An 11591-nucleotide genomic window follows, 5' to 3' on the forward strand; every position below is an offset into this window, starting at 1 on the left:
CATTCCAGAAGGGGATAAACAGCACTTCCAGGGGGAGAAAAAAAAAAAGCATGTTATCAGAAAGCAAAGAAGGGTGAGATCTTCACATTTCCATGTCTCTCCTCCCTTTCCCATTTGTGCCTCCTCATTTCTTTTCTCTTGTTCCCTGTGGCCTTCATTTCTCCTTTGTTTTTTTAATTGTTTTTAGACATCATGCTTTTCTCCTCTTTGTCTTTCCAGCCTAATACCAATCAGGCCCCTTCCATCTGTGTGGGGAATAGGCATTTTTCAAGCTAGCCTGTGCTTTAGGTTTAGGCAGCTAAATCCTGTGTGTTTCTGTCGGGGCCTGCTAGTTGGGGGCACAGTATAAATTTTCCCCTCCCCCCCCCAACAGCCTTCTTAGTCTACTCTCTGGAGGCTCTCTGACCTCTGAGTGTCAGGCTGTCTGGGCTGCTGGATTTCCTGGTGGTTATTATCACACCCAGGAGGCTTGGTTTCTTCTCCAGAGAATTAGGCCCCTGGTCAACTTGATCTGATTTTTTTTTTTAAGCATGTGGGGGAGGGGGGGTGAAGTTAGGGGTGGGGACTAAAGAAGATTGAGAGGCAATTTATTCAAAGATGGATCTCTGGAATTATTTTCGTGAGAATGGGGGACAGTTTGTGTAATCCAGAATAGGAGAGTGGATTCCATACTTCTGATAAAAGGGAGGGTTATTCAAAACATTGAGGGTATCTGAGGGAAGTGGTAGGTGTGTTCTGACTGAGTGGTTAGCTCTTTAATTCCGTGAAAGTAAGAATGGGAGACTAGGAAAAGCAGGGTCAGCTGAATATCAGAGTGGCCATGACTCCACCTTAAGTTCTACAGCTGGGGAGAGGGGGGGTGGAGAGGGCCGTGGCTTATGAAGTATAAGCCTTTACTGGTGAGGTATCCCTCTGTTTTTTTCCTCCATTCCTGGTATCTTCAGATCAGATGAGTGAATGGACCATAGTTACTTAAGCTTAGGCTCAGTGGCAACAGCCATGACCAAACTTTATCATCTTTTTGAGAAAAAGGCCCCTACACAACGTCTTACGCATAGTAGGTGCTTAATAAGTGTTTATTAATTCAGGTGGGGGTGGGGGAGGGACACCAGTTTTGGTAGAATCACCTCTGAGGGAATAGTTGAAGAAAGGAATAGAAATAAAGACTTGTGAGCATTGGTCAGTGTTATTGGACTATAGCAGAGACGATAGCCTCAGCACCCCAACCCCATCATAGCCTTGTCCCAACTTGGAAGGATATGGTTCCTGTGACCAGTGCTAATTCCCCCTTCATCCTTAGGTAAAAGAAAATCTTACCTTTTTACTTGGGTTAGGCCTCACGACCAAACAACTGGGGCAGTCAGTAGAAGCGAAACACTCAGTGTGATAGGGAAAGCACATACATACACATATATATACACACACACACACACCCCATCCCCAGTGACGAAGCATGGGAGTTTCCTGACTCACGAGCTAACATCTTGCTCTCTGTTCCCCTTGGTTCTTTCCTGCCCTTCCTTTCCTACCCTCCCTCCCCCTCCCCCCATATTGTCAGCGAGGAGAAGGAGGAAGTGACCATGGAGACAGCTGAAAACAGGCCTGAGAATGAGGTGCCTGAGCCCCCCATGCCCATTGCAGATGCAGCAAGCAGTGAGGAACGCCCTGAGGGCAATGCAGAGGATGAGGAGAAGAAAGAGGTAAATTTCAAGGCCACCTGTTGGTGAGGGTGGGGGACAACCCTAGGGGAAAGGGTAGGCCACTCTGGTGACCCCCTTTGAACAGCGGGATAAGTTCAGAATGAAGGGACGAGGCAGATCTTTGCTCAGGTCCCAGAGGCAGACAGGGACACTGATGAGTGTAGGGCCAAAGGGAGAATTTGCTGGTTTAGCAAGGGATACCCCTTGTATTGGGAACAGGGCTTAACATTTCTTTGTTGTTGAGGAAGGTTAGCTCCTGGGTCTTTTCAGTTTTGTATTTGTTAATTGGAGACTGAATTAAGGGGGACTTTTTTTCTCTTTTTCTTTTTCCTTTCTTTCTCCCTTACTGATTTCTAGGACATCAGCTCCAAGTCTCCAAGTTGATCTTTTGTCTTGGGGCTGCCTAGTTGTGTCCTGGTAGACTCATACTAGGGACAAGAGTCCTTGTTACATTTCCTTCCTTCTTTAAATTATTTTTCCAAACTCAGAGCTCAGTTTTTGTTGCTTTCATCTTCAGTCTCTTAGGCATAGTCACCTTCTTGCTTTCCCTCCTTTTTATTCTGTTAGAAAGCATTGCCCCCTAGTGGGCTTTTGGGATTTTTCACCACAGACTAACCATTCTGAGGAAATTTGAGTTTTCCTATCTGCCCTCCAGTGTTCCCATTGCTGAGATGTATATAACTGTACTCCATGGAGATTCTTTTTCTATTTTTTTCCATTTACATTCACTCATGCCATGCATCCAATTCAAGGGCTGCCTCAGTCCAAGCCAGCAAAATCTCCTTGGCTATTGTAGTGATAGAGAAAGTCTTAGCTGGGTTTGGGAGCTGGGGACACAGGGTGGGTGGGACTGTTGTGTGTGTAGCCTTTCTCTGGTGTGTGTTGCGGGGGTGGGGGCCGGTGAAAGTGATTTGATGTGCAGAATATTATTTATTACAAGGTCCTTCTTCCCCGTAAAACTTTGTCCAAGTACCTCATGTACGGTAATCCGCCCGTAAAATATAACCCTGCCCAACTGGCCAATTGCTGCTGCTGCCTCCTCCTCTGGACCCACCCGCTGCTACTGAGCTGCCCAGTAAGAGCCGAGTCTGCTATCCTGGTGCCTCGGCCAGAAGGGGGGTTGTATGTGGGCTCCTGGGGGGGGCCCCCCACAACCTGCTTCCCTGACCTGTCTACAGCAGGGGGCCAGAAGAGTACTGTTCAGGAGAGACTTGTATTCAGAAAGCAAAGTGCATCTGGAAAGGGGCGGACTTGTGCCATCTCCCTACTTGGGATGCCTCAAGAAGAACTTTTGTCAGTGCTGGGGCCCCTATCCATATGCCTCTGCTGGGGGCTTCCTTGTTCTCTACAGACTGTTGGATTCCCTTTCTAGGGCAACAAAATCTCCCTAAAGAGCCATGTGTGGGCATGGCATCAGGCTATAAAATACCAAAGTGGGGCCCTCAGAATAAGCTTCAACAGCTGAGGATCCTGCAGAAGGTCAAAGGTCTAAGCCCCAGGGACTTAATGCTGGTGACATCCCAGTCTGCTACATCACTGCTCACTCATCAGATGGACTTTCCTCTGGTCCCTGACTACACATGGTGGAGGGTAGTATGCTGGCAGCTCTTACCACTTCTCCATCCTTGGAGGCAGGGGCCTGGACCCATCCATCCACCTGACTGGAGCCACTGTCCCAGCTGGAGCTCTCTGAGGCGAAGCCACACACTCTAAGAAGAAAAGCAGCTTGGCCTTATGGTTGTCATTCTTCACCTGGAATGTCAACCTACCATTCCAGGGGTACCTTCATCTGAGGCGCCATGGCCACATCTGATCAAAGGCCTCCCCACCTAGTTGCAGGCAGAGGAAAAGGGGACCCTGGAGTCATCTATCACCTGGATTGCAAATGTTGAGTGTTATTGCTGCGGTTTGCCACTGATGGACATGGGGTCCATGCCTGCCTCTCATAATCCAGGGCATGAGCCACTCCTGCCATTCAGTGGCCACCTCATCAGGAACTACAAGATGGTGCCCGTACAGGGCTGGGACTGCTGTCTCTCCCCTCATTTTCCCCCTCTGCCCCTCGCTGAGCCCGGGCACCACCATTGAACTGTCTGACACCTTGGAGACTGGGCACTGCCCCCCCAATTTTTCCCCTTGCCCCCCCCTTCGCCCCCCCGGGAGGACTGTGGCTCTGCCGCCAACCACCACGCCGTGCACTCACCTTTTTTGCCAACCCAACCCCCCACCAATTGCACAGCGCCTAGCAGGGAGGGCTCATTCTGATTGGACCGGCGGTTGACTAGATACAGTACACAGTGAGGTGCGATTGGCTGAACTGAAGATCCCAGGTGTGAGATGGTACCTGGAACATTTGTCATATTCCTAATTTATTTATTTTCTTCTTTTTTTTCTTTTCCCCCCAAAAATCTTTATTTTATTTTTCCCCTTTTTTCTTTAATTTTCTGATTTCTTTATTGATTTTATTTGGTTCATGTTTTTCCTGTTTTAATTAAGACTTTTTTTTTTTCTCACTAACTTTCCCGTCGAGAGCGGCCCGGCTGGGGTCAGGCTGGCCCTTAACGGAGACCAAGGAGACTTGGTTAGATGACAGAAGCAGGGTTGGGGAGGGAGGTGGAAAGAAGAGATTTTGTCAGGAGTCCTGCTCCACCCTTTAGAAGGGTGGCCTTAGTTTTTCCAGAAATAAGCATGCAAATATAAAGGTTCTCCATTCTGTCCCCCATTCTTAGTCTCTCCCTTCTGCTCTCTTCATAGTCCCTTTCCTTTGGGAAGGGAAGGGAGTTGTCTGAAAGCCACCTTCTAGTCCTCAGTTAAAGCCTGTAAGGCATGAGTCCTGGTTGGAGAAGGAATGGTAAATCCCTCATGGAGCCAAGTAAGATGCCTCAGGAGGTCTAAGAATGCAACAGGTGAAAAAGGCTGTCCCTTTCAAGACCTTTCTACAGTTGTTACTTGTAAGTTCAAATGACATTTAGCTCACTCTCCTCCTGTCAAGTTGGTCTTGGGCTGCCTTCCTCCAAAAGAAATCAGGACTATAGGTAACAGAAATCTTCGGAATCTAACCCTCTAGAGTACAAAAGCATCTTGCAAATGGGACACAATTAAGCAAAATCGCTTGTACTTGAGGGATTAAAGTAATTTTCATTGGTAGACTGGTTGGTCATTTGAAGGGAGGAAAAAGGAAGATCCTTGAGGCCTTTCCCATCCCAGAGTTGGCTTTCTTTGTTCCTTCATTTTTAACCTGAGTTAATAGGGAGCAAGGAGGACTGCATCAGCCAACTCTGGGCAATAGAGGCAGTGGCCTCAGAATATGGGCCGAGTATGTCTCAACCCAGAAGGACTATGAAGGGGGCATGGCAACATCTTTGAAGAGCCAGGGAGGCTACTACACCCTAAAAGCCTTCTTTTCAACTTATTTCTGGTAAAGCTAATATGCAGGCATGGTGTGGACTGGACGGACCTTTCCCCGATGTGACGTTTGGTTTTGTTTTTTTCTCTAACTTGCATCGGTTCCGCTTCCGTTTTTGCCGTTTGCCGCTTCTGTTTTGGTCTCTCTGTCTGTCTCTGTCTCTCTTACTCTGTGTCTCTGGAGCCTGTGCTGAAACTACCCTCATCTAACCTCTTCCCCCCCTCTCTGTGGGGTGTGTCTCTTTCTCTTTTTTCCCCTTCTCTTCTCTATACAGAGCTCGATGCCCAAATCCTTCAAGAGGAAGATCTCCGTTGTCTGTAAGTCCAGACTTAAATCACTGATATTTAGGGATCCCATAGCAACCAGAATTTTTGATGGAACAGATGTACTTCTCTATTGCTCTGCATTTTTCTCTCTCCCAAGAGTATAGGTTTTTGTCATTTCTCTGGTTCCATTGAGCTCCTTGCACTTATGCCAGTTTCTAAGTAATAGGAAGGCTTACCTCCCTCCCAGTGGGAAATACACAGTGAGGTGTTTTAGACCCTACTGTCCATTTACTGTCTCTCCCTTGTTCTTTGCAGTTCTAGAGCCTAAAGCACTATGTAGAGAGAGACACATTCCTTCAAACACCTAAGTTCCTAGAACCAGAGAATATGTAATGAAGGCCCTTTTGTCTCACAGAGGAGTTTCTTCCATCCTACTAGAGAGTGTTTGATAGAATTTCTTTTTTTTAAATTCTGGGCCCCAGTATAAACCGTACATTGTTGTCCCCTTCCCTACAATTTTAAATGTCATTTCTACCTCCATTTGAAAAGTTAAACTGCTTAGGGGTTTTCCTTTTCACACAGCCCCCACCAAACATACTGTGATTTGCTGCCTTTAAGTACAGGTAGGTAATTTCTTTCAATCAGGAAATAGTTCTTCTTCTGTTCTTGTTCACTCTGAAGACAAGTTTTTTTCCAGTCTCTAAGGTTACTTGCCTTAGTTTTTAAAATGTGTTAACAATCTGGAGTGATGGATAGATAACCCAAGTTAAAGGTTGGTCAGTTAAAGGGATTACAGAGGGAACCAATATAGAGCCCCTGGCTGTCTCACAATTGAGCCTTGTTTCTTGGGGGTAGCGGCTACCAAAGGGGTGCCAGCTGGAAACAGTGACACAGAAGGAGGCCAGCCAGGACGGAAGAGGCGTTGGGGGGCTAGCACAGCCACCACCCAGAAGAAGCCCTCCATCAGTATCACCACCGAGTCTCTCAAGGTGAGGTGGGAAAAGCCTGAGGGGTGGGATGTGGGGAGGTGGGAGTAGATGTGGGCCCAGTGTAACGGGGTGGGGGGGTATCTGTGTCCCAGAGCCTTATCCCCGACATCAAACCCCTGGCGGGGCAGGAGGCCATTGTGGATCTACATGCTGATGACTCAAGGATCTCTGAAGATGAGACAGAGCGTAATGGTGAGGATGGAACCCACGACAAGGGGCTGAAGATATGCCGGACTGTCACACAGGTAAAAGGCTCGGTGTGCTAAGGAGCCAGATTATGGAGAGGTTCTCTCTATTTAGAAGTGGCTGGGAACAGGGTGGCTATTGAGGTAGGAATCAGAGATTGGACTGTCTCTCCTTTTCCATTGATTGAGTGTCTAAGCAAATCAGGGACTCATGTATTTGTACCCAGTATTGAGAATCTGTTACAGATGATTTGCCTCACTTAACATTATTTCTAGCATTTTAGAAAGAGCTTCTGACATCTCCTGTTCCTTCTTCCCTCCCTCCCTCACCAGAAAGAGTCAGGGTCATGGATATGATGTGCTTGTTAGGGAGTGCCTCAGTGCCCCTGATATGTTCCCTTATCTTCTTCCTTTCTATAGGTGGTGCCAGCGGAGGGCCAGGAAAATGGGCAGCGTGAAGAAGAGGAGGAAGAAAAAGAGCCTGAAGTTGAGCCCCCTGAAGTACCTCAGGTTTCTGTAGAAGTTGCCTTGCCTCCACCTGTGGAGCATGAAGTAAAAAAAGGTGAGTAATAAGGGAATGAAAGGACAAAAGGATTGTACTGGAGAAGGTAATAATCTTACAGTTATGCCCTGCTGACAACCATTCTTGGTTTTTGTTTTTGCAGTGACGCTGGGAGACACTCTGACGCGGCGTTCAATCAGCCAGCAGAAGTCTGGTGTGTCTATCACAATTGATGATCCTGTTCGTACAGCCCAGGTGCCCTCACCACCTCGGGGCAAGATCAATAACATTGTCCATATCTCCAATTTGGTAAGTAGTTTCCATCCCCATCTCCAACTAAAGAATATGCATCCCTAAGCATTCTGGCTGGGCCACAGGGTATTAAGAAACCTTAGGAATGACTGCCTTTCTACCTTTATTTCATTTGTGGCTTTTGACATTCCATTTTCATCGGCAGGTTCGTCCCTTTACCTTAGGCCAGTTGAAGGAGTTGCTGGGTCGTACGGGGACCCTGGTGGAAGAAGCCTTCTGGATAGATAAAATCAAGTCCCATTGCTATGTCACGGTGAGGTGGAAGGGTTGTTGAAGTCCTTTGGGAGCCGGTCTTGGGACATTGTAGGATGGTGAATAAATTGAAGGCTTTATGCATAATCTTTTTTCCTGCTCTTGTTTCATCAGTATTCAACAGTAGAGGAAGCTGTTGCCACTCGAACAGCTCTGCATGGAGTCAAGTGGCCCCAGTCCAATCCCAAATTCCTGTGTGCTGACTACGCAGAGCAGGATGAGGTATGAGACCTAGAAAGAAAGAAATAGAAAAGAGATGGGCATCTTATCTTCCCCTGTCCTCACTAAGATAGGGCAGCCTTTCTAAGGGTCCAGGGCACCAGAATCCTTTCATGAAGGATTTTCCCTGACACCTTGGTCAGGGCCTCTACAAGGAAAGATTTTTTTCCAGTACCCACTGCCCTTTCCATAACTGAACTTGTAACATTGCTTAAGAAATGCCACTGAGATGTACCCAAACCAGTCCATCAGGAGTGTCTTCGTCTCCTCTTGACTGTTTGCTCTTCCGTGCCCACAGCTGGACTTTCACCGAGGCCTCTTGCCTGACCGACCCTCTGAGCCTAAAGCTGAGGAGCAGGGAGGCCCACGGCCCCTGCACCCTCCGCCCCCGCCCCCAGCCCAGCCACCTCATCATCCCAGGGCAGAGCAGAGGGAGCAGGAGCGGGCAGTGCGGGAGCAGTGGGCAGAGCGAGAGCGAGAGATGGAGCGACGGGAACGTACTCGATCAGAACGGGAGTGGGACCGGGACAAGGTTCGTGAAGGGCCCCGTTCCCGGTCTCGCTCCCGTGACCGCCGTCGAAAGGAACGCGCCAAGTCCAAAGAGAAGAAGAGTGAAAAGAAAGGTAGTGATTGGGCTGTGGGTAGCTTTTCCCATCCTTAGCTGCTGGATTGTGGCAGGCAGACCCACCAATTGGATGGGATAAACCTTGGGGCCAGGCACAGTCAGAACCTAACCATTCACTGTCTTCACAGAAAAAGCCCAGGAGGAACCACCTGCCAAGCTGTTGGATGACTTGTTCCGTAAGACCAAGGCAGCGCCCTGCATCTACTGGCTTCCTCTGACTGACTGCCAGGTGAGCTTTCTCTTGTATAAAGACTGGAGAAAGCCAGAAGGATATGGGTTGTCTGGATAAGGGAGGTGGCAGGGTTACGGGAAAGGGGCAAAGCCCCTCTGTGAAGAAGCATAGACAGCAGACACCCTGACTCCCCTGCTTGGCCCACAGATTGTTCAGAAGGAGGCCGAGCGGGCCGAGCGGGCCAAGGAGCGTGAGAAACGGCGAAAAGAGCAAGAGGAAGAAGAACAGAAAGAACGAGAGAAGGAGGCTGAGCGAGAGCGCAGCCGGCAGCTAGAGAGGGAGAAACGTCGAGAGCACAGCCGGGAGAGGGAAAGAGAGCGGGAGCGGGAGAGGGACCGGGGGGATCGGGATCGGGATCGGGAACGGGAACGGGGCCGGGAGAGGGATCGTCGGGACACCAAGCGGCACAGTCGGAGCCGCAGCCGCAGCACCCCAGTGCGAGACAGGGGTGGACGCCGCTAGCTGCAGCCCCCCCCACCCTAAGGAAAGCCTCAGGCATCAGCCACCCTGCTGGTGGGGGGTAAGAGCCACAAAGGGATGGGCACTGCCACCACCTTCACCCCTGAGGGTATTGCACAGAATTACCTGTGCTGAAGTGCATCCCTCTTTTTGTTCACAGAACACGGGGAGAAGTGGCTGTGTGCTGCCCCATGTGCCCTTCAGCCTTTTCCCCAAACCCCATTTCTGAATCTGTGTAGGGCTAAGACCCATTTTGGGGGGAGGGGGGAGGGGGTAAAGGTTAATCTTAAAGATGGGAAGCAGCCTGGGGACTCAGCATCCTCCATGTCTCCCTCATCCTTCTCTCCCCATCTTTCATTTTCCCTCTAACTTGTTCTCCTTTCATTCCCTTCCCCTCTCTTCCCCTACGGGGATCTCACCTCCCCTCGGGAATAGCTGGGGTCAGGACTGGGGCACCTATGAGCTGAATCAGCATCTCTCCTCCCGAGTCCCCAGGCCCCTGCAGTTCCTGAAGTATTTCCCTCTTGCCCTTCAGCCTCCACCTGGCCCACAAGTTCCACTTTATATCCACCTTTTCCTTCTGTTCTATTTTTATTTTTATTTTTTTTATTATTAAATGATGTGGTCTATGGAAAAAATAAAAATCTGACTTAGTTTTACCTATTATTGTGCGGTTGGGTTTCCTTGGGAGTTAGTCATGTAGGAGTAGGAGTAGGAGAGGGTGGGTGAGGGCTCTGCTTCCTGGCCTTGGTAGACTTTTCTTAGCTGGGAGGCCCCAAAGCATACATTTAGGTGGCAGGATCACGACCTAGAAGGCTGTTCCCAGGGTTCTGGAGATCAGCCTCTGTTCAACCCTTAAAATTTGCTCCAGTGTAGAATACTGTGTCCTATTTCCCACCACCTGAAGAGGACCAGTGAAGGGTGTATGGGGAATGGGAGGGAGGCACACTGACCTTCCAGTTCCTGCTGCGGTACAGCTGGAGGAGTGGGGAGTGTTGTGGAGAGAGAACCCCCTTCTCCCCACCACAACCTCTGCACATGGTGGCGGTGTCTTCATCATCCCGGTCCAAGATGTTAAGACTCCCCGCGTTTACCGCCAGGGGTCAGTCGTCCTGCGTGCTGACTACTGAGGGTGCCAGTCCCGAAACGTAGGCTGCTTTTCTCCCGATCGCCGCCCTAGGAAATCACGTCCTTCCGGGGCCCATTCCGACCCCTTCGGCCCTCTCCCTAGGGATACCGTCTCTAAAGACTACCGTGTCTCAGGGGCCAACCTCCCTCCAGATCGCCCTCGACCTGGGCACCCCGAGCTGCCCCCGAAGTAATGCCCTGAGTGAGGCTGAGGTTCACCCTCAACCCATAATCCGGCTGCATGGAGGGGCCAGACAGGGCTCAGCGTGGCCGGGTTGGAGGACCGAGCCGGGGTGCAGGGCACGGCATCTGTATGCGCCGGACGGGCGCCTTTCCACACACGTGGGAGGAGGGGCGGGTGAGGGAGTCTGCACTGCCCCGGCCCCGCCAGGTGAGGGTCTGCTGGGGAGAAAAAGCCTGCTCCCCCCTCCTCTCTGCCTCCCCTTTTCCCTCTTCGTCCTCTTCCCCTTCTCCGTCTCCCTCTCTCTCCCCCTCCTCTCTCCTGCTCTTCTTCCTCCTCTTCCTCTCTCTCCCTCTCCTCCTCCTCCTCCTCTCCCCTCCTCTTCCTCCCTCTCCCTCTTCCTCCCCTCCTCTCCCGCTCCTCTCCCTCCTCCTCCCCACCGTCCTCCGTCCTCCTCCCTCCTCCCTCTGCAGGCGGAGCCTCCTCCTCCTCCCCCGCCCCCCTTTGGCGCTCCCCCCCGCCCCGCGGCTCCGTCTCGCTCTTGTTCTCGCCGGGGCCGCTCAGACCTGCAGCAAAGCCGCTGCTCCCGCTGCCTCCCGATCGGGCTCCGGCGTCCTCCCCAGTCGACGCTTCAGTCGGGGTCTCTGCGCTTCATTCGCGGGTGGCCGTGGGGTGGGGGGGGGTGGGGCTGTGTGTGGGTGTGGGTGTCCCTCTCCTGCCTGCCGCTCGCTCTCCTGCTGGGAGAGAGGCAGAGACCCTTGCGCCAGCCCAGGTAAGCGGACCTTCCACCCGCCCCGGAGCAGCTGGGGTTGGCAAGGCAAAGGGAGGGGGGGCTCTGCGGTCCCTCCCAGGGGTTTGCCCCGCGACAGACACCGGGCACCATCCGCTATATTCCCTTTTCCAGCTCTCTTCTTTCCCTTCTGTTTCACCTTGCTCCTCTCTTCTTCTTTCCCTTCCTCTTTCATTCCCTCTTTTCGCCTCTTCCCAAACCCTGTTTTCGCATCCCCGTCTCACTCCTACCCAATATCTTTCTCCTTTCGGTTTCTGTCCCTCCCTTCTATCACTATCATTCTTGTCCCCCTTCTTTCTCTTTCCTCCTTGCCCTTCCCTCTTCTTTCCTCTCTCCTTCCTCCCC

General features: G+C 51.0%; 1 protein-coding gene across 5 annotated transcripts; it reads left to right on the forward strand.

Moving 5' to 3' along the window:
* The first annotated feature begins 6 nt into the window (after positions 1-6).
* Positions 7-9806, forward strand: LOC114035901 (apoptotic chromatin condensation inducer in the nucleus). 5 transcript variants are annotated; one of them, XM_027852286.1, is made up of 12 exons: positions 7-73; positions 1559-1700; positions 5381-5423; positions 6228-6361; positions 6454-6606; positions 6967-7108; positions 7212-7357; positions 7506-7613; positions 7727-7834; positions 8130-8454; positions 8585-8685; positions 8836-9806. In XM_027852286.1, exons 1-12 carry the CDS (start codon positions 51-53, stop codon positions 9148-9150), a joined length of 1740 nt encoding a protein of 579 aa, XP_027708087.1. In that variant the 5' UTR covers positions 7-50; the 3' UTR covers positions 9151-9806. The 5 variants fall into 5 exon arrangements, with proteins under 5 accessions (XP_027708087.1, XP_027708088.1, XP_027708089.1 ...); XM_027852287.1 differs by having other exon boundaries at positions 6490-6606; XM_027852288.1 differs by lacking the exon at positions 7-73 and adding an exon at positions 2641-4040 and having other exon boundaries at positions 1613-1700.
* The last annotated feature ends 1785 nt before the right edge of the window (positions 9807-11591 follow it).

The sequence above is a fragment of the Vombatus ursinus genome, unplaced genomic scaffold, assembly GCF_900497805.2.
Source record: "Vombatus ursinus unplaced genomic scaffold, bare-nosed wombat genome assembly UNPS02009560.1, whole genome shotgun sequence".
Lineage (NCBI taxonomy): Eukaryota > Metazoa > Chordata > Mammalia > Diprotodontia > Vombatidae > Vombatus > Vombatus ursinus.

Excerpts from the sequence above, each read along its gene's own strand:
- LOC114035901 (XM_027852286.1), top strand. The coding sequence starts at position 51 with ATGTTATCAGAAAGCAAAGAAGG. Across the intron at positions 7,358-7,505 it reads TTGTCCATATCTCCAATTTG|GTTCGTCCCTTTACCTTAGG; the intron begins GTAAGTAGTTTC and ends TTTCATCGGCAG. Across the intron at positions 7,835-8,129 it reads ACTACGCAGAGCAGGATGAG|CTGGACTTTCACCGAGGCCT; the intron begins GTATGAGACCTA and ends CCGTGCCCACAG.